The sequence below is a fragment of the Thalassophryne amazonica genome, chromosome 1 (genome assembly GCF_902500255.1).
Source record: "Thalassophryne amazonica chromosome 1, fThaAma1.1, whole genome shotgun sequence".
NCBI lineage: Eukaryota > Metazoa > Chordata > Actinopteri > Batrachoidiformes > Batrachoididae > Thalassophryne > Thalassophryne amazonica.
This window is the reverse complement of record NC_047103.1, coordinates 110,016,284-110,040,073: the sequence shown is the minus strand read 5'-3', so window position 1 is coordinate 110,040,073 and position 23,790 is coordinate 110,016,284. Positions and strand designations below refer to the sequence as shown.

General features: G+C 40.3%; 1 protein-coding gene across 2 annotated transcripts in view; it reads left to right on the top strand.

The window, feature by feature from the left end:
- Positions 1-23,790, top strand: part of cars2 (cysteinyl-tRNA synthetase 2, mitochondrial) — a 294,966-nt gene that overhangs the window by 242,520 nt on the left and 28,656 nt on the right. Inside the window, exon 13 of one of the 2 annotated variants that reach the window (XM_034173352.1) lies at positions 4,567-4,665. The exons of the other annotated variant lie outside the window; for it this stretch is intronic. Coding sequence (XP_034029243.1) covers positions 4,567-4,665 — 99 coding nt within the window. The remainder of the gene's footprint in view (positions 1-4,566; positions 4,666-23,790) is intronic. 2 annotated transcript variants of the gene reach the window in all.

Genomic DNA, 23,790 nt, shown 5'->3' with positions numbered 1-23,790 from the left:
TCACACAGTGTAAAGCACGTTTTACAACATCATAAAACGTGCGCACATTCTCTCCACATGCAAAACATTTTGCGATGACACTTCCAGGGCTCCATAAAAATGCCTTTTTACAAATAAAAAAAAGGAATATTTTACAAAAGCACATTTATCTGTAAATACCAACACACAACAGACGTCACATTAACATGTTGGTTTACATAATGAATGACAGCTCCCAATTCAGATCAGGGAGACAGACACCCTCTCTACTTTTAAGATTAGGCTTAAAACTTTCCTTTTTGCTAAAGCTTATAGTTAGGGCTGGATCAGGTGACCCTGAACCATCCCTTAGTTATGCTGCTATAGACTTAGACTGCTGGGGGGTTCCCATGATGCACTGAGTGTTTCTTTCTCTTTTTGCTCTGTATGCACCACTCTGCATTTAATCATTAGTGATTGATCTCTGCTCCCCTCCACAGCATGTCTTTTTCCTGGTTCTCTCCCTCAGCCCCAACCAGTCCCAGCAGAAGACTGCCCCTCCCTGAGCCTGGTTTTGCTGGAGGTTTCTTCCTGTTAAAAGGGAGTTTTTCCTTCCAACTGTCGCCAAGTGCTTGCTCACAGGGGGTCGTTTTGACCGTTGGGGTTTTTCCGTAATTATTGTATGGCCTTGCCTTACAATATAAAGCGCCTTGGGGCAACTGTTTGTTGTGATTTGGCACTATATAAATAAAATTGATTTGATTTGAACCAATCAGTGTTTAGCAGAGGCACGTTTACCCAGAATCCTTTGCGATCTGTCTGTGTTTGTTACAAAACCTCAGAATTAGTGCATTATTCAACATTAAAAGATATATGCTATATTTTAACTTTGTACAAATGACAGAATTGACATTAATGGAGTTATTCTATCGGTATTAATGTTATTTATAAATCAAAACCATAAGTCAGCATGACTTTATTTTTCAAGACCTCCGCCTGACCAGAAGGTTGTGACTGATAGAGCGTTGCCTTTATGGCTGCTCTCAGAATGCCTCTGTACTGGGAGCTCTGTAGTGAACAAGTGCTTCCAGCAGGGGCAGAATATTCAAAGACAAAAGTGTGGTCTCATTGTTTAGGTCTGTTGTTACTTTTAATATTACTCAAAGCTATTGTGGTATTAAAACTTAAATTTGTTTTATTAGTAGTTGTAAATGTATCAGAGACAGTATTGGAATTTATCTGTTATCGGTTATCTGTAACTTCCGATACATTTTTGGGTGGTTTATTGTTTTATCTTTATCGGAGATAACTTTTCAGTTATCTGATTATCTGTTATCGAAGTTATTTTTTTGGTTATTTGTGCCCACCTCTGGAAATAGTACCACAGTTCAAAAATGAAACAGATTTATGTACCAAGATAGCTGTACCTCATGACTTACCCTGAAAAGATGAGTGATAGATGCAACCGACCTTTTTTGGAATGTGTTGCCGGCTTTAATTGGAGGAATGTATGTGTGTATATTTACCAATGAAATAAAGTTGAGCACACCAAACATGAAATATCTTGGGTTCACACTGTCTGCAGTTAAACAAAAGTCAAAGAAAATGTCAGGATCATTATGGGTCCCCACCACCGCCACATTTTCCATATCCAAACCTTTTCTGATTTGGAGTTGTACACAAAACAAGACTATAGTCTAACTACAGTTGTATGAAAGAGTTTAGACACCGCTGATGATTTACATGATTTTCCTTTATAAATCATTTGTTGTTTGATCAGCAATTTCAGTTAAATATATCATACAGCAGACAAACACAGTGATATTTGAGAAGTGAAATGAAGTTTCTAGGATTTACAGAAAGTGTGCAATAATTCTTTAAACAAAATTAGGCAGGTGCATACATTTGGGCATCCCAACAGAAAAAAATACATCAATATTTAGTAGATCCTCCTTTTGCAGAAATAACAGTCTCTATACCTTCCAGTGAGAGTCTGGATTCTGGTTGAAGGTATTTTGGACCATTCTTCTTTACAAAACATCTCAGGTTTGTTGGTTTCCGAGCATGGACAGCCCGCTTAAAATCACACCACAGATTTTCAATAATATTCAGGTCTGGGGACTGAGATGGCCATTCCAGAATGTTGTCCTTGTTCCTCTGCATGAATGCCTTAGTAGATTTTGAGTAATGTTTAGGGTCGTTGTCTTGTTGAAATATCCAGCCCCGGCGCAACTTCAAATTTATCACTGATTCATGAACATTGTTCTTAAGAATCTGCTGATATTGACTGGAATCCATGTGACCCTCAACTTTAACAAGATTCCCAGTACCTGCACTGGCCACACAGCCCCACAGCATGATGGAACCACCTCCAAATTTTACTGTAGGTAGCAAGAGCTTTTCTTGGAATGCTGTGTTCTTTTTCAGCCATGCATACTGCCCCTTGTTAAAGTCCAAATAACTCAATTTTACTTTCATCAGTCTACAACTGTATATATTAAAAAAAAACTCTATAAGCTATACTGTTTTTACTCATTCATTTGAAGGGTCATACACTGTATGTTTTGTGGCCCCAGAAGGATTTTATTTGCAGGAGACGGGCCAAAAATGGCATGTTTGGACAGTAAAGGTTGCAAAACCCTGATCTGAAGCATCCTTACAGGTCTTGACATTTTTTGTACAAAGAAGCGGCCAGTGGTTAGCATGCTAACAGTAGCTTGCAGATTGGCTACGTTACTGTCTTGATCATTAGCAGAGCGCTCAAGTTCCACCGTCATATCCGTGACAGACAATTCTCATTTCAGGAGGCACCAGTGGCACAGTAATTTCTCTCTTTACAGCTTCTGAGATGATGGAGTCAAATTTGTAATTATGTCAGAGTGCATTTCATCCATCATCTCCATCATACTGAGTAACAGATTCTATTTTGCATCAGACGTGGTGTCCGAGTCAGGAAACAGCCAGGGCCTCCCGCTGCCTACTTTTGAAAAGTTAGATTTCAGCAATCCTCCCATCAGTTTTTATCCAGTATATTGACCAAAGTAGAATAAATTGCTTGTAAGCACATGTAAAACTGGTGCAAAAAATTATTTAAAGTCACACTTCAAACAGAGCTACTGCTAAACACATCTTACATTTTCAGTACTCAGCAGTCTTTGCTGTTTGGTAGTCACAATAATTTAAATTGCAATTTTAGTTAAAATTCAATAATGTGTTTGGCCCGAGTTTAACAAATGAGTATGTGGGCACAGGAGTGGCAAAGTTGGGGCAAATGTAGGGGGGTACCACCCATAAAATTTCATAATAAAAAAAAGTTCTATTTGGTGGCTTCTGGTACATTTTGAGTGTAATTTTTGTTGTCTTGTGTGCATATTATTTTAGTAGCACTTGTACTATAACCAGTAATAATAAGCATGTAATTTGGTTTCAGTTTGTCACATAGTAGCTATCCTTTCATGAGATGTATGGGCATATAGCTTCTTTGTAATTCTTTGCAGAATGTTGTCTGGTTTAGTAACATATCTCCAATGACTAGTATAGCTGATGTTTGTGCGTGTGGTTTTGGTTGTAGTTAATGTGATGCACTGTTGCAGTGTCTCCCCTCTGGGAAGTGCTACAGATCACTGAGTACAAAAATAAGAAGACAGAAGAACATTTACCACTCTATTTATACCTCTTTAACATCCCTTAGTCAAACATGCAGGGCAGCCGACCTACACACAGACATTACAAACATACACCTTGTGCATCATTGCATGAGGTGAAACGGCAATATGAGACTTAACTAAACTGACTAAACCAATTCAGCTACAAAAATAAAATAAATCAATAACACTAAACAAAGTTCAACAAACATCAATCACAATAACAACATTTAAAACCCCAAGCTCCCATGGTGCATTGCAGCATAACGTCCATTGTTTAATGTTAGCTAAAATTGCTAATTTCTCCAAAAATATTTGTCCTATCAACTTTCTTTCGCTGCATTCATCCTTGTCCCAAAATACATAAGCATACCAAATGGCAAATGTCAGCTCTCCCTGGTTTTTTGAAGCCATACGCACATGCACATAGAGGCCACTTGGCTATTATAATATAGATACAGAACACATTACAGCTTTTGGCAAAGGAAGGACAGTAAAAAAATGTGCAGGTTAAGGTTTCCTGCAGACTAGAGTTGGGAACCACTGCCCTAGCCTGTGGTGCAGTGGACATGTCCCCATTTCAGTGGTCTCTAGGCTACTAATCTCCATTTTTACTGGGCTATGTACATCTGAAACCACAGCTGACCAGTGCTCATACTCATCTGACCTGTGTCTTTACAAAAACCTTCACTCCTCAACTCCTACCAAATTGTTAATAAATCATCTGTTATTTATCCAGATTCATTATGTTGTGTGTACTGCATTTGGGTTCGTTTACCGTCATTTACCACAACACTACCATCAAAGCAGTAACTGGTGTACACCTGTATTTAAACCATGAGGAGTGGGCAAAATGAAAGCTTTGGCCCTGGCTGGAATACCAAATGTGTAACCATTTGTGTTAATTCACAAAAGGGACATGTTTCAGTCATTTTCTCTGTGGGTGTGTGTGTGTTTTGTGTAGTCTCATGGACTGGCAAGAAGCCCAGCTGTGTTTGGAGCAATTGCCTGTTACATCAGGAATGTCCTCGACATGTTTGGAATTGATATGCTCCACAATAAGGTTAGAACACTTTTGTAATGTTCAAAATGATTACATCTTATGTGTGCACTTTCCATTTGCCTGCAGTGACCTGAGAAATAAGCATTACGAGGTCTATTAGAAAAGTATCCGACCTTATTATTTTTTTTAAAAAACCATATGGATTTGAATCACGTGTGATTACATCAGCCAAGCTTGAACCCTCGTGGGCATGCAAGAGTTTTTTCACGCCTGTCGGTGACGTCATTCGCCTGTGAGCACGCCTTGTGGAAGGAGTGGTCCAGCCCCCTCGTCGGAATTCCTTTGTCTGAGAAGTTGCTGAGAGTTTGGCGCTGTGCTTCATCAAAATGTTTTCAAAAACTGTGAGGCACATCCGAGTGGACACCATTCGACAAATTAAGCTGGTTTTCGGTGAAAATTTTAACAGCTGATGAGAGCACAGCACCAGTCTCTCAGCAACTTCTCAGACAATGAAAATCCGACAAGGGGGCTGGACCACTCCTCCCACAAGGCGTGCTCACAGGCGAATGACGTCACCGACAGGCGTGGAAAAACTCACGCATGCGCATGAAGGTTCAAGCTTGGCTGACGTAAAAACATATGAATCAAACCCATATAGTTTTTTTTTTAAATAAAACGGTCAGTTTCTTTTCTAATAGACCTCGTATACTAACATCATAAATAGTTGTTCCTATTCAAAGCCAGACAATTAGCTAATAATGTGTAAACACAAAATCTATCCTTTTCTGAATATTTAATGGTGAGTCACAATTTTAATTGCAAGAAACAAAACACAAAATGCAAGCAAAAATCAGAATGGAGATAATTGTCACTGGGCAATCTTACTTCATAGCTAGCACTTTTACCCTAAATTTACAGTAAAAGAAATATACAGCAAATATATTCTGCATATACTGTTGTATCAGAAAATTCAGGTCTGGCAGCATGCAGCAGGGTTGTATGTTGCCACATCCATCACACTATAAAACCTCCTGGGTTGTGGTTGCAGTCACCCAGGCAAATAACCAATTAATTAGTACCCCCTTGAACTAACCATTTATCTGCTGCAGCCAGGTGAAACATTACCATTTCAAATTATTGAGCTTCTCACCAGTGTTTACCGTTAGGGTTAGGATTTTAGCCCTGCAACCATCAAGAACGTAAGTATGAATATCTGCAGTGCTTTTTTGAAGCCTGTGTTGGTGTTTGCAAAAAACATGTCATTTAATTGATTGGACTGCTCCTTGGGACATCCTGAGAAATCGTCAGATTCCCAAGAAGTTGCTGGACAATATATACAGCCTATACACAGATGCTGTCAGTGCTGTACGGCGTGGCGGCAGAGACTCTGTGTTTTTCCCCAGTGAAAATTGGTGTTTTTCAGGGATGTGTTCTGGCTTCCACACTGTTCGATGGACTGGGTGTTGGGTAGGGTTGTGGAGACCAGTGACTTAGGTGCTTTTGTTGGTGAGGAATGGTTTGCTGATAGTCCAGTGGATTAGGAAAAAATTGTGCACTTTAGGAACAAATCACTAAAATTTGTTTTCTACTAGATTTTTGGGTGTTCTTTTCAATAAAATTATGAAATCCCAGCACTGTAACCTTGTCAAAATGACAATTTTCAAAAATTTAAACCAACAGTGATTCAGCCGAGACCATGGCCCTCGTCAATAACACAATAACACGGTGTTTGTAATGACAAGTTCACATTTTTTGGGTTATTTTGGTTATGAGAACTTGACATTATTAAAAGTGACTTGACCAGAAGTTGTCTATCTCATGACACCTTGACATTTGTTTGGGATGTCCTTATTATGGCAACTTGACATTAGTGACATTACCCGAAAATGTCTTTCTTATGACAACTTGAATAAATATTAATCAATTTTTGTGTTTATCGCAAGTTGACATAATGATTATTAGGTAGCACTTAATAATAATTACACTTTATTTAGCTTTAATTAAGCATGAATAAATACGTAATGAATTCGTAACAAAAAACTAAGAATGACTCATACTCAATAAGTTATTAACTGGTAAGTCCCTTTAGCTGCTCCATTGTTTGCACTCACTGTTGTCACAGCAAATCCAAGGTGTATCTGCATGGTGAATTGGCACAAGTTTTACACCGGATCCTCTTCCTGATGCATTTCCATATTACATGGAGAAGTATGGCAGGGGTGGGGTTTCGAACCAGGAACCTTCCGGACTGGAACCAAGTGCACTAACCATTTGGCTACCACTCCTGCCTACTTAATAAGTAATTACTACATTTAATTAATGCTTTATTTCTAATGCATTATGTGTTTACTCATTGTTTTTCACACTTTATAAGCAATGAACAAACTATTTGTAAGTGCACTATGTATGCACTATTACGCCATGAGTTAGACTTTGTGTTTATGGCAAGTTGACATAATGATTATTATAATTACATCTGCAAGGTTACAGAGCAATTTGAATATCTTCATTACACTGCCATAATTGTGTCATGACAGTCAGTTTATACTTCATGATATGTTAAGGACAAATCAAAATGCTACCACTTTACTTGAGGTCAAAAATGTCTTCATTACGCTGTCATAACTGTGTAATGACAGCCAATTTAGATGTCATATGTTAATGACAATTCAGTCCTGCAATCCATTACTAAGTCAGGCAATTACAAGTACTTTTTTGTGAACACTACTAAAGTGAAGACTACAATCATCACTTACTCATCTTCAACCGCTTATCTGGGATCGGGTCGCGGGGGCAACAGCTCGAGCAGGGGAGCCCAGACTTCCCTTTCTCGGGCCACATTGACCACGCCTGACCAGGGGATCACGAGGTATTCCCAGGCCAGCTTGTACCCGCAATCTAGTTCTGTCGGTCATGACCTAACCCTCATGACTGTAGGTGAGAGTAGTACCGAAGATTGAACAGTAGATCGAGAGCTTCGCCTTTTGGCTCAGCTCCCTTTTCGTCGCAACAGTATGGAGAGCAAATGCAATCTCGCCCCTAGACTGCATTCCCTACCCGGAGTAGGCAATCCATCAGTCAGGCTGTTCCTGACTGGGCTCTGTGGCAAGCCCAGCCACCAGGTGATCACTGACGTGCCCTCCATCCAGGCCAAGCACCAGACGTGGGCCTTGGGCTTCTTCTGAGCTGGGTCACATTTCTTCTGCCTCGTTCTGTCATGGTGTCTTGTGAACCATTCTTAGTCTGGCCTCTCACCTGAGACTAATTTGCCATGGGTAGGGCTGGGTACCGAACTTCGGTTCTTTCGTGACACCGACCGAAATGCTTCGGGTATCGAAACATGCCTCGTCTTTCAGTGCCAAGTTTCGGTACCCAGAGGTTAATCAAGTGCAATAAGAGCGGTCCGCAGCCATCTCCTTTCAGAAGCAGCAAATCCTCTTCTTAACCCCTCTCAGAGCCATTAAAATATGTCAATTGTGAGTCACTAACTGGAACTCCCGTGTTGTTGTGAGAAAGAAACGGTCCATTCAAACAGCTCCAAACGCTCCGCAGCTCTCTGCCAAGTGAGTCACGTTAAAAGATAGAGTCCCGTCGGAATTAATGACTTCAAAGCCAGTCGCTGTTTAAATAAAATGAAAGCTCTTTCCAAACGTCATAATACAAACAATAAACTGCAATCAATCAAAAGTTTTTTCCTCCCAAAATGAGATGTTCTGCACTGACATGCAGCAGCCAGCTGAGTTCAGCTCAGATGCTATGGAGAGACATTCATGCAAAAATGTCTGAAAGAAAATGCTTAAGACAAAAACTACAGAGTGTTTTCAAGTGTTCTTTTGCACTGGAAATTATTTGTTGCTTATTTTTTCTGTAAGAAAACTGCTTGGACTGGAAAATTACTAAAGTTGACAAATATAACTCAAGATTTGTTCTATGTTTAATGTAATTTTCTTTTTGTTAAAATTGATCTTATAAAATTGGTATTGAAAAAAATATCATTCAGGAACCGGTATCGAAGTGAAGGTATCGAAATTGCTACCGGTATCAAAAAGTTTTGATTGATACCCAGCCCTAGCCATGGGAGACCCTACCAGGAGCACAAAGGCTCCAGACAACACAGCCCTCCGGTTCATAGTGGCACACAAACCTCTCCAGTACGATAAGGTGATGGTTCCCGGAATGAAGAGTATATATGCTTTATAACGCATTTGTTAAGGTAGGCAAAACCATAAAATGTCACAAATCTCTATTCAGTGTAGAAATCAGACAAAAATCAGTATAAATAAAACCACGAGACGTCAGTACAGAAGTTAAGTATTTGCAAAACTGTACAGAAATAAAATCAGTGTACATATGTCACATTTGCATATGTTATAAAACAATAAAGTGCCAAAAATGTGTAGGCTACTTAAAAACACAAAATATTAGTAGACAAAAATATTTTATCAGTGCAAAGACTTGTAAACATAACTGAAATACAGCCCCAATTCCAATGAAGTTGGGACATTGTGTGAAATGTAAATAAAAATGGAATACAATGATTTGCAAATCCTCTTCAACCTATATTCACTTGAATACACCACAAAGACAAGATTTTTAATGTTCAAACTGATATTTATTGTTTTTGTGCAAATATTTGCTCATTTTGAAATGGATGCCTGCAACACGTTTCAAAAAAGCTGGGACAGTGGTATGTTTACCACTGTGTTACATCACCTTTCCTTCTAACAACACTCAATAAGCGTTTGGGAATTGAGGGCACTAATTGTGAGTGTCATGATTGGGTATAAATGGAGCATCCCTAAAAGGCTCAGCCATTCACAAGCAAAGATGGGGCGAGAATCACCACTTTGTGAACAACTGCATGAAAAAATAGTCCAACAGTTTAAGAACAATGTTTCTCAAGGTTCATTTGCAAGGAATCTAGCAAATCCATCATCTACAGACATAAAGACATAGATGACCTCTAATTTCCTGCTTTTAAATACAGATAAAACTGAAGTTATTATACTTGGCCCCTCAAATCTTAGAAACCTAGTGTCTAACCAGATCCTTACTCTGGATGGCATTACCCTGACCTCCAGTAATACTGTGAGAAATCTTGGAGTCATTTTTGATCAGGATATGTCCTTCAATGCGCATATTAAGCAAATATGTAGGACTGCTTTTTTGCATTTGCACAATATCTCTAAAATTAGAACGGTCTTGTCTCAGAGTGATGCTGAGAAGCTAATTCATGCATTTATTTCTTCTAGGCTGGACTATTGTGGTTCATTATTATCAGGTTGTCCTAAAAGTTCCCTGAAAAGCCTTCAATTAATTCAAAATTTTGCAGCTAGAGTACTGACAGGGACTAGAAGGAGAGAGCATATTTCACCCCTATTGGCTTCTCTTCATTGGCTCCCTGTTAATTCCAGAATAGAATTTAAAATTCTTCTTCTTACTTATAAGGGTTTGAATAATCAGGTCCCATCTTATCTTAGGGACCTCATAGTACCATATCACCCCAATAGAGCGCTTCGCTCTCAGACTGCAGGCTTACTTGTAGTTCCTGGGGTTTGTAAGAGTAGAATGGGAGGCAGAGCCTACAGCTTTCAGGCTCCTCTCCTGTGGAACCAGCTCCCAATTCAGATTAGGGAGACAGACATCCTTTCTACTTTTAACATTAACTTTCTACACGTAAGCCACAAGGCTGCAAACCAACATTGAATGCCCGTGACCTTCGATCCCTCAGTCAGTACTGCATTAAAAACCAACATTGTGTAAAGGATCTTACCCCGTGGGCTCAGGAACACTTCAGAAAACCATTGTCAGTTAACACAGTTTGTCGCTACGTCTACAACTGCAAGTTAAAACTCAAGCATGCAAAAGCCATACATCAGCAACATCCAGAAATGCCGCCGCCTTCTCTGGGTCCAAGCTCATTTGAAATGGACAGACGCAAAGTGGAAAAGTGTGCTGTGGTCTAATGAGTCCACATTTCAAATTGTTTTTGGAAATCATGGACGTCGTGCACTCCAGACAACAGAGGAAAAAGATCATCCAGATTGTTACCAGCGCAAAGTTCAAAAGCCAGCATCTGTGATGGTATGGGAGTGTGTTAGTGCGCATGGCGTGGGCAGCTTACACATCTGTGATGGCACCATCACTGCTGAAAGGTACATCCAGGTTTTGGAGTAACACATGCTGCCATCCAAGCAACATCTTTTTCAGGGACGTCCCTACTTATTTCAGCAAGACAATGCCAAGCCACATTCTGCACGTGTTACAACAGCGTGGCTTCGTAGTAAAAGAGTGCGGGTACTAGACTAGCCTACCTGCAGTCCAGACCTGTCGCCCGTTGAAAATGTGTGGCGCATTATGACGTGCAAAATACGACAATGGAGACCCCAGACTGTTAAACAACTGAAGTCGTACATCAAGCAAGAATGGGAAAGAATTCCACCTACAAAGCTTCAACAATTAGTGCCCTCAGTTCCCAAACGCTTATCGAGTGTTGTTAGAAGAAAAGGTGATGTAACACAATGGTAAACATACCACTGTCCCAACTTTTTTGAAACATGTTGCAGGCATCCATTTCAAAATGAGCAAATATTTGCACAAAACAATAAAGTTTATCAGTTTGAACATTAAATATCTTGTCTTTTGCTGTATTCAATTGAATTTAGTTGAAGAGGAAATCATTATGTTGCAAATCGTATTCTGTTTTTGTTTATATTTTACACAACCCCCAACTTCATTGGAATTGGAGTTGTACTTTTCAAAGGCAACAATATCTTTGTGCAAATTTTTCAATCGTAAATACAACTCTGAAATACTTTCTGAAACCAATGAACAGTCAACAATATAATCCTTCATTACTTTATCTTAAAAGACAATGTATCTCTTTCTGGCCTTCTCTGTACTTCTCCAACAGTATTCTCAGAGCAAACATTGCATCTGTAGTGCTCTTTCTCGGCATGAAACCATATTGCTGCTCACAGATCTTCACTTGTTTTCTAAGCCTAGCTTCTACTACTCTTTCCCATAACTTCATGCTGTGGCTGATCAACTTTATGCCTCTGTAGTTACTGCAGCTCTGCACATCACCCTTGTTCTTGAAAATAGGAACCAGCACACTTCGTCTCCACTCCTCAGGCATCTTCTCACTTTCCAAGGTTTTATTAAACAATCTGGTTAGAAACTCCACTGCCATCTCTCGTAGACATTTCCATGCCTCCACTGGAATGTCATCTGGACCAACTGCCTTTCCACTCTTCATCCTCTTCACATCAGCCCTCACTTCTTCCTTACTAATCTCTTGTACTTCCTGACTTACTCTCACCACATCATCCAGCCTTATCTCTCTCTCATTTTCTTCATTCATCAGCTCTTCAAAATATTCCCTCCACCTTCTCAACACACACTCCTCACTTGTCAGCACATTACCATGTGCATCTTTTACCACTGTAACCTGCTGCACATCCTTTCCAGCTCTGTCCCTTTGTCTGGCCAATTGGTACAAGTCCTTTTCTCCTTCCTTACTATTCAACTTCTTGTACAGTTTGCAATATGCCTTTTCCTTCGCTTTTGCACTCTTTTCGCCTTATGCCGCATCTCCTTGTACTCCTGTCTACTTTCTTCATCTCGCCGACTATCCCAAAACATTTTCGCCAACCTCTTTCTCCTTATGCTTTCCTGGACCTCTTTGTTCCACCACCAAGTCTCCTTGTCTTCCTTCCACTATCCAGATGTCATACCCAGTACTGTCCTAACTGTCTCCCTCACCACATCTGCAGTACTTTTCCAGTTGTCCAAAATTGTTTCCCCTCCAACCAGTGCTTCTCTCACCTGCTCGCTAAATTTCACACGTCTTCTTCCTTCAGCTTCCACCATCTGATCCTTTGTTGAGCTTGCACTCTCTTGTTCTTCTCTACTTCTAAAGTCATCCTACAAACAACCATCCTATGCTGTCTAACAACACTCTCTCTTGCCACCATGTTACAGTCTCTGATTTCTTTTAGCTTGCATCTCCTATAAAGAATGTAGTCCACCTGTGTACACCTTATATGTTACCCTGTGCTCCTCCCTTTTCTTAAAGTAGGTGTTCACCACAGCCATTTCCATCCTTTTTGCAAAATCAACTACCATCTGTCCTTCCCCATTCCTATCCTTGATACCATATCTACCCATTACTTCCTCATCACCTCTGTTCCCTTCACCAACATGCCCATTGAAGTCTGCTCCTATCACCACTCTTTCATGCTTGGGCACACTCTCCACCACTTCATCTAACACACTCCAGAAATCTTCTTTCTCCTTCATCTCACAACCTACCTGTGGGGCATATGCACTGATGATATTCATCATCACCCTTTCAATTTCCAACTTCACACTCATCACCCTGTCAGACACTCGCTTAACCTCCAACACACTTTTAACGTACTCTTCCTTTAAAATGACCCCAACACCATTTCTCTTCCTGTCCTCACCATGGTACAACGACTTGTACCCACCGCCAATGCTCCTGCTCTTACTTCCCTCCCACTTGGTCTCTTGCACACACAATATGTCTACCTTTCTCCTCTCCATCATATCAGCCAGCTCTCTCCCTTTAGCAGTCATACTACCAACATTCAAAGTCCCCACTCTCATTTCCACCCTTCTAGTTTTCTTCTTCTCCCACTGTTTGTTATGTGTCGGACGCGGTCGGAGCACCGACCCAGCGTTTGACAGGACCCAGCATAAAATAAGCAGAGCACGGTTCAAAAGATAACAGAATTTAATAATCATAGTGAATTTAGTGATAAACAACCAAAAATGTCCGCGGTCTGGTGAGGTGAAAACACGGCGCTCTCAGCAGCGCAAACGGTCCGGAGCCACAGCAGTTTGGACCCAGGGACCCCGCCGACACCCCCCAGGTGGCCGCGACAAACCGAGTCTGTGGAGAAAGAAAACATGAGGTGAGTCCAACACTCTCCACCCAGAGAGACACAGCTCAAAGGTGCACACAATCAGCAAACACTTCCTGGCTTAAATATATATCAGCTTCTCACCCTGCAGGCACGGAACAACTCAGTTCAAATCTCCACTGCAGCAGAAGCTGATTAGACAATTAGCATAACGTGACAGCTCAATACATCAAGGTGTGAGGGACACCAAATCCACTGTCATTACTTCATAAAAGTCACCAAAACCAAATTACCTCAGGAAGTGTGCTGAAGAGCGTGAGACCTCACCCAATCCTCCCTCACAGACTGTGGTGTCAAACCTGGAGCGGTCTCTGTGTCCGTAATGGTGAGATTGTTCTCCTGACGCCGATCTCACACGTCTGCTCACAAGGTCGAGTCTCTGGCAATCACACACTGTGCATTCAAGGTTTAAGTGCAGCAGTCTCTGATCAAGACAGAATACACCACAGCTGTGAGCCCTGATGACCTGCACGTGAAAACAAGCCTCAGGTGTTCAGGGTGAGGTCCTAATACTCAGCCACTCAGTCCTGAATGCATACCACCTGATGGGAGAAACAGAAAACACAAACAAGGCCAGCCAAACACCCCAGCCCACAACACTGTTTGTGGAAACGTTCTCCTCCTCTTCTTTGTCATCTTCGCCCAGCACTAGCCCAGTTTCCACCGGCACCCTGTTGGGCAACAGCACAGGTGGCGGACGTTGTTAACCCAGGCCTCGACCGATCCAGTATGGAAATTCGATTCTTAGTCTGCATAGTTGGGTTGGCTTGTTTTACACTGGATGCCCTTCCTGCCACAACCCTCATTTATCCAGGCTTGGGACCGGCACTCAGAATGTACTGGCTGCACACCCCATGTGGCTGAGTTAAGATCTTCAAAGTTTCCAGTGTCCATATTCTCATATTTTCCTGTTTGGCATGCCATAATATGTATGCATATGTGTGTGTGGATATATATATATATATATATATATATATATATATATATATATATATATGAGCAAAAGTGAACATCAACAAAAGTGGATGCATAACAAATGTCATGATGGATAATATGGCAACAGTGGGTTTTTTAATAGTTTCACTGAAAGAATAAAACACTTAACTATTTAACTGGCTCGAGGAGAGTTTAGTTTTCCCTTGCAATGGCAATATTTATTACACATACCTCTATGAGCTTCAGCTTAATATTAGTAATAAAGCTTGTAGCAACACCTAAAGCTCCAAAACTATGCACAAGTAGACCTAATAAATGTCTTAAAATAGTTTGTTCAACACAAAACTCAACATGTGGCTATACACAAGCCACTTATTATTATTATTATTATTATCAACAACATCTGTGCCTATATACTGGAATAAGGAATAGAACTCTTCAAATTATTGTTCATTACGTTCCATTTCATTCATACTCACAGGTGAAATTTTCATCCACAGACTTTGAACTGGCGATTTGCGCAGTTTATAGCTGCACATGAAGGCATTTTTTGGCAAAATCACAAAGAATAAAATTGTGTGTGCGCCTGGTTAAAGGAGCGATACATGCGAGTGGTAATATGGTGGCCGATTTGCTTCAAAAATATTGGCCAGTGATTTCAGAATTTTTCTGGGTTTCTGGGCCATTTCTGAGCTCAGTGTAAATCCATTGAGAAAAATTTTAGGTTGGTGATGCAGCACGGGGCATCCATGCGAGTTAAATCTTTCCTCATATGCATGGGAACCATAATAGCTCTGCCAAAACTGCAAGTTAAAACACACAACGTCATTGGTTACTTTTTCTACAACAGCAGACTTTTAGCCAATCAGAATCTCTGTAATATCGAAAGTACCGGGACATGGACATTTGGAATTCCTGCAAGTTTGGTCTGTCAAGCTGCATCTTCAACATTGAGAGAGAGGACAAAGACCGCATTAAAGACATCAATAGTGGTGTAACGATAGTGGTGGCTTGGAGTGGGAGGTGGAGGTGGACAAAGTCAAGACTCTGTGAATTTGTCCGCAAGGTTGAGCTCCCCGGTAAAGCCCTCTGCATGCTATGTTCGGATTTCATCAACAGAACCTTGGAAGACCACTGCAAGACGAAGAAAGATCAAAACAACATTTGTGGTATAAAACAGTGACTTCATTAATATTTACATGTGAAATGTATGCTTACAAATTATTGCCCCATAATACAGTTGTATGTAAAAGTTTGGGCACCCCTAATAATTTCCATGATTTTCCTTTATAAATCATTGGCTGTTTGCATCAGCAATTTCAGTTAAATATATCATATAACAGACAAACACAGTGATATTTGCGAAGTGAAATGAAGTTTATAGGATTTACAGAAAGTGTGCAATAATTCTTTAAACAAAATTAGGCAGGTGCAAAAATTTGGGAACCCCAACAGAAAAAATACGTCAATATTTAGTGGATCCTCCTTTTGCAGAAATAACAGCCTCTAAACGCTTCCTATAGCTTCCATTGAGAGTGTGGATTGTGGTTGAAGGTATTTTGGACCATACTTCTTTACAAAACATCTCAGATTGTTGGTTTCCGAGTATTGGACAGCCTGCTTAAAATCACACCACAGATTTTCAATAATATTCAGGTCTGGGGACTGAGATGGCCATTCCAGAACGTTGTACTTGTTCCTCTGCATGAATGGCTTAGTAGATTTTGAGCAGTGTTTAGGGTCATTGTCTTATTGAAAGAACCAGCCCCAGCGCAACTTCAACTTTGTCACTGATTCATGAACATTGTTCTCAAGAATCTGCTGATATTGACTGGAATCCATGTGACCTTCAACTTTAACAAGATTCCCAGTACCTGCACTGGCCGCACAGCCCCACAGAATGATAGAACCACCTCCAAATTTTACTGTAGGTTTTTCTTGGAATGCTGTGTTCTTTTCCAGCCATGCATACCGCTCCTTGTAATGTCATAACTCAAGTTTTTCGTTTCATCAGTCCACAGCAGTTTATTCCAAAATGAAGCTGGCTCATCCAGATGTGCTTTAGCAAGCCTCAAGTGACTCTGTTTGTGGTGTGGACGCAGAAAAGGCTTCCTCTGCATTACAGCATCATACAGCATCTCCTTGTGCAAAGTGCACTGTATAGTTGAACGATGCACAGAGACACTATCTGGAGCAAGATCATGTTGTAGGTCTTTGGAGCAGGTCTGTGGGTTGACTATGACTGCTCTCACCATCCTTCGCTTCAGCTTATCTGAGATTTTTCTTGGCCTGCCACTTCGGGCCTTAACTAGTACTGTGCCTGTGGTCTTCCATTTCCTCACTATGTTCCTCACAGTGGAAACTGACAGCTGAAATCTCTGAGATAGCCTTTTTGTATCCTTCCCCTAAACCATGATGTTGAACAATCTTTGATTTCAGGTCATTTGAGAGTTGTTTAGAGGGTGCCATGTTGCCACTCATTAAAAGAGATGCAAAGAGGGGAAACATTTGTAAATGGCCACCTTAAATACCCTTTCTCATGATTGGATTCACCTGTGTAAGGAGGTCAAGGGTCAATGAGCTTACCAGACCAATTTTGTGTTCCAATAATTAGTGCTAAATGTATTCAAATCAATAAAATGACAAGGGTGCCCAAATGTATGCACCTGCCAAATTTTGTTTAAATAATTATTGCTCACTTTCTGTAAATCCTAGAAATTCCATTTCACTTCTCAAATATCACTGTTTATGTCTGCTATATGATATATTGAACTGAAATTTCTGATCCAGACAACCAATGATTTATAAAGGCAAATCATGAAAATTATCAGGGGTGCCCAAACTTGTGCATACAACTGTAACATTGTGGGGAAAAAAAACACCCTACATATACTTAGAAATACAAATTAACTTTCTTCAGTTGATTCTTGAACTTCCGGCTGTTGATTCTTGGACTTTGAACGGACAAAAGTGACTCAAAGAGACACTCCAATGGAATTACTTTTGTTTTTCTTCTTCTTTTGTTTGTTTTAACTTTAGGTTTCTTAAGTCTGCTATTTAGTGCAGTGATTAATTTCTGACAAGGAAAAAATCTACCCAAATTGATGTGACACACAGGTATTTGGGACATTTATTTATTTTGGTGCTGTTCTGCATTAATTTGCATGCTGGTGAAAAAACGTTTAACACTTGGACTAAACTGATTTATGAACGTAATTTTATGTAGCGAAAAATAAACATGCACAATTGCAATGTGGCGGATATCTCAAGACAGAGGTGGGAACCAGCCTGTCTTGCGTCTGTGAGCCAGTCAGTCCTCAGCACTCAGTACAAAGTGCTCTCAGCCAATGAAATGGAGTAACTCACTGCTGACTGTCTGCCTCCTGTTCTCTGTGAGTGGAAGACTGGAATAGTCACTAAATTTAGCGTCAAAGTCACTAAGTTGGCAACATGAGCGCAGCCTGCGCAGGGGGGCAGTATAGGCCCTAATAAATAATATAAAATTTTAAGAACCTTTTATGGCCAAAAATGACCCGAATCACGGAGGTTTATAAACGGTGGGACAAGCTAAAGAAAGTTTTTAAAACTAATCAAATCAAACGGCTCCAGAAGAAAGTTGCTGAAGAGAAAACTGATTGAGTCATTTATTCATTTAGGACTTTACTAAGGACAAAGGATACATATGTTAACAAATATGTAATAAAGCATAAACAGTCGTCACTTTAGAAACATTCACAAAAAGACTTAACTAGCTGTTTGCAACTGCATGAATTATTCATGAATTACAATTAGTAAATCATTATTCAGACACTTTCTAATCATTAATACATGTCTAACTCATGGTGTAATAGTGCATACGTACGTGCCCTTTGAAAAACTGAGTGAACATGTTATGTGTCGATGCGGGTTGAGGAGTGGACCTGCGTCAGACAGAACCCAGCGCTACAAATAACCAGAAAAGCGGTTCCAAAAACAATATATTTATTACACCCACTGTGCATAAAAGGTGTAAAAACAAAAACAGCGTCCCTCTGGTGGAGTGACTGTTGGCACGCTCTCCAGCGCCCGCAAGGATCAAAGCCCGGCGCTCCTGGACTCACTACCACCGCCAAACACCCCCCAGGTGGACACGACAAACTGACTCTCTGTGAAGCAAAGAAGAGGTGAGGTAAGTCAGCAGTTACAACAATATCTTTCAAAAGACACACGCTATCAGCAACACATCCAGGTCTGTATCTTTTTTAACTTTATGCAAATGAGCAGCTTCTCACAACAGGTGGAGGATCACTTATCCGCACGCCACAGCAGTGAGAAGCAAGCTGCACAATTCTCATCACAATTCAAGTATACTGTGTAACAAAACACCAAGTTACTATCAACAATTAATCAAACACTTAATTACCTTTAATGTGTGCTGACAGCATGTGTCCTCACCCTTCCCTGCTTCACGGGCTCGATGTGTCAAACCCAGGCGCGGTCCTCAGCGTCTCACAAACGAACATCACAAGGTCGAGTTCCCGGCAGTTCTGCTTGAATCACACATGCCTTAAATGCAGAACGCCATCCAATTATCTGCTTCAGCTGAAAGTCTTTAAGGTTGCATGTGAGCACCAGTCACAGGTGCTTCACATGATGTTGATGAGGGTGAGGACTCTTCAGCCAGCACCTTCTCCGCAGAAGAATCAGTTTCCATGCCACCTGAAGAGCAAAGAAAAGAAAACACCAAAACATCCAGCCACACCCCCCAACACACAACAGAACACACAATTTATGGGATTATTCATTAGCAGTAAAGCATTAACTTAATGTAATAGTCAATTATTTATTAAGTATGAGTCATTCTTAATTATTTGTTACTAATTCATTATGTATTTATTCATGCTTAATTAAGGTTAAATAAGGTGTAGTTATTATAAAGTGCTACATAATAACCATTATGTCAACTTGCTGTAAACACACAAACAGATGTTGTCAGAATAAGGACATCCCAAACAAATTTACTATCAAGTTGTCATGACAAAGACAACTTCTGGTCATGTCACTTCGATTAATGTCGTTGTCATAATCAAGACAACCCAAATAGTGTCACCTTGCTATTACAGAAACCAAATGAGACTTAATGACAGCAGTCAGAAACATTTATGACATTGAAATAATGTTTGTGACCCATACATGGCTGTGTCATGTCACAGTGTGACAGTGTTATGTCACTATTATGACGATACATTCAAGTAAAGTGTTACATGTTTCTTGGGGCTCTGCCTGTAAAGCGACCTGTCTGTTAAAACCTGCTTGTTCTCCGCCGATTTCTAACCCCAATCTCACGGGGGTTCCGACATGTTCCCGTGATCTGACTCTAGTATTCAGCCAGAGTAAAGCCAAATCACTCCCTCCTCACCGGAAGTACGTCTGCACCATCGAGCTTCTCCCTGGGGCAAGCCCACCTCCGAGGCCTCATGTGTTCCCGACCTCCAGCCTGTTGCAACAACCACGCCTTTTTGCCTGATGATTTTTATACTGCTGCTTGTCTTTGACTGCCTACTCGTGTACCTTCTAAAAACCAGACCTATTTGTTTGAACCGTGCATTTGTGTCCAGCAATTCCTGACCTGAAACGGTGTGTTTTTTCAGATGCTGTTTAGATATTTATGGAGTACATTCATGTCCGATTTCGTATTTCTAATCATGTTTTTAACTTCCTGGTTTGGAATGAAAATACGTGTTGCGGACTGTAACCAGTCCGGATATGGGAAAATATCCGACTGGTAATCAACCAGAACATGCGTCGGAGCCATATAATAATAGTTTTTATATAACAGCTGAGTGGATCCTTGTCATTTGATTGGTGCTTTGTATGTCACATGACATGGATTAATTCATTCCATTTGTGTTGCATTGCATTTACAGTGCGGCTTGGTTCCATTTAGAGTGCAAATTTGGTTCCATACTTTTGGTACCATTGCACTCTGCACACGCATACTCGCACGTCCTCGTGCACACATGCACATGTGATCGTGCACGCACATGCTTGTGCACGCACATGCACGCGCATGCACACAAAACACTTCCACTGTGCTGCCTGGAGGCTATGAGCAGGAAGAGAGAAGAAAAGCTGGACTCATTTCTGATGTGATTTTTTTTTTTCACTGCACTGAGGATGTACACAGTCTTTCTTTGGGAGTACATGCACGCACAAGCGCTGACAAGGTTGCGTGTGTGTGCGCGGGCTCGCGGGGGACAACGACTCTCCCGAGGCATAATTTGATTGAGCTAACTGACGCTGCTAATTCTTGTAAGATATACACACACACTAAATCCACTGTGTCTGGAGGCTGTGAACAGGAAGAGAGAAAGAAAAACTGGACTCATTTCTGACGCTGCTAGACACACAAACACACACACAAATTCCACTCCGCTGTAAGCTGTCTGGATGCATGAAGACCTGTTCAAATGAAATGCTGATGGGATTTTTGGCTGGACTGAGGAACTACACAAAGTCTTCTTTTTCTTTTTTTGTTCTTTTTTTTTTTTTAATGGAAGTCCAAAGTCAGTGCACAGCATCACTGGACTACATGTCACAATTTGGACTTTAGCAGCAGTGGAACACCAAAATGTGAGTCCCTTTTCTGTTGTTTATAAATTAATAAAATATCAAATGACAAGGATCTATTTTAGCTGTTATTTAAAACAAATAATGAATGTTTTTAAATTCTTTCAATGGAACGAATATTTAATTCGGTGAAAGCTGGAACATACCATTCAGTTTGGCTTCACCTCGTTGAATGGTATGTTCCAGCTTTCACCTCATGAAATATTTATACCATTGAACACATAAACTTTCATTATTTGTATAATATTGCCCTTGCCTTACAACAGAAGGCCTGGGATCAGCTTCCTTTACTGCTGGTCCAGAAGCCCATGATACGAACAGGCAATGACCTGATTTAAACCAAGATGCGATGAACAGTGCTGTGTTGAATCTCTCTACCTCTCTGTCCATTAAGATTCACAAAAAGGAGCAATGAGAGGCTGTTTTCATGCGGTCTATTGTGGGTCTTGCTGTCAGTATTACTGACAGCAGAGAACCCCTTCTCACACTCTGATGAGGTGGGGAGATATATTCTGCTTGCTGTACAAAGCTTTTCCAATGTTTTTCCTGGTGCTTTATCTTGTAACTTCCAGGCACGGAACTCACCCACTGCCTCGCTGACTCAACTTTTTTTTTTTAGCGAATGTCCATACTTAATTTTCTCCATACAGGATCGATGCGTTGTGGTCATGTGGCCAGAATTGCTTATACAGGGGTTTTAACATGTGGAGAAGGTTCCAGAAATCGCCTTTTAAGGCCGTCAATCACAGACGAATAAAACTAACGCCGGTTGATTTTCCCCCTTCCCTCAACAAATTAAACATCACAAATTGAATACACGTCACGACACCTTTGAGAATAATCAATCGTACATCACCCAGCAAGGGTCCTGCAGGGTCTTTGGTGAATATGTGAAGAGTACTTGCGCATGCGCTACAAGTGCTCCCACGCTTCAGTGGTCATTGAAGTGAAATGGTGATAAATCACCCTCATGCACAAATCATACATTAAAAATAGCCAAATTTTACACGATTGATGATTGTGACAATACAATAAATATTAACGCAATGCAAAAATACCCTCAGCCATATGAATATTTTGTTCTTTATAATTTGCAGTTGTTTAATTAATTATTAAGATCCTGTTGTCTTATGTACAATTTGTACATGTTCATTAAAGCCCATCTATCAATCTATCAGTTATAAGCAATATTTATGTTGTAATGGCATCTGCAGGAGGCTTTGCATGTGTGTTTTCATGAGATTTTGACAAGAGCGGAAGTTGTGCAAATTAATCACCCTTTGTGCATTTGCAGGTATTAATAACACTGCAAAAGTTATTGGTCTAGGTTTAAGGAAAAAATAACTTGATTTGAGAAGATTTAGACTAGAAACAAGTGAAATTATCTGCCAGTGCAGTGAGATAATTAGACTTAAGACTTTTAGAAAAGTGAGAAATGTCTTAAAATAAGTGTTCAGACACTTATTATGAGCACTTTATTAAGTCAAATAAACTCAAAACTAGCCTGTGAATAGCTCTTTCTAAGTTCATGTCTTTCTCAGTTTGAGTGAAAAAATCTTAAAACTAGAGAACCTTTACAAGATTATTCCTCTGAATCCAAGAATACTTATTAATAGTTTTTGTCTTTAAACAAGACTTAGCATTTTCTCCAAATTCAAGAAACCAAAGAATATTGCTCAAAACGTTTATTCAAAAAACAACAAGGTACAACAACGTAAAACGTAAAACAAATGTTTTTTTAAACGTAAAACATTTTGACTCTTAACTGGAGCTCATTTTATTGAACAGAATTTCCAGGCTGTCATGTCAAAACTTAAACATAGGCATGGAAGTCACCACAGCCAATCTGAAGTAACACTCAACATTTTTGACGTTTTATGCATTACCTCAGTCTCCAGTCCATGACAAGCTGGTTGACACCATTCTTTAAACTGTGATTACAGTAATGGACACAGATAGCTGACCGTTAGCTTAGTTTAGCTTGAACACAGGGAGTATATGTGTAATACCTCTGCCTACTGTGATTCGATTTTAAACCTAGATTAGCATTTAAATTAATGTTTAAAAGAAACACAAAATTAAGCCGTGTGGCACATGCACAAACCACAGTGGAAGTGATTCTCAGCAAGTCATCAAGGTTTTGCGCATGAGCCGTTCAGCTTATTTTCCTAAGTATTTGAATAGAAAGTAATATAAAATGCTAATCTTAGTCAAAAAAATGATAACATTACATCACCCAGTCAATAAAAATAACAAAAAGCACGAAGGATCGTCTAAAGTTATCTGATGACTGTATGTAGAGGAATTACCCAAATACTCTCGGCGTTTGAGCTAAGCTAAGCTAGCAGTCAGATATCTTTGTCCGTCTGGTACTCATTACTGTATCACAGTCAAAAGAATGGAGTCTACCTGCTTGTTATGGGCTGGGGACTCAGGTAAGACACAAAACATCAAAAAGGTTGCAGTGTTTCTTTAAACACTACTACTTCTCAACAAAGTCTTTCCATTCTGCCATGGCTTTTTTGTATGAGCCAGTGGCGTCTCGCTCATGGATACTGTCCTTCAAGACTTCTGTCTGAATGATGGACAAAAGAGTTGTCACACACTTTGGATAGGTAAGATGCATGGTGTAGTAGTAAGCCATCAGAAAGAGCAAACCGTGACTGAGATCTTCTTTGGCAATCGTGGTGAT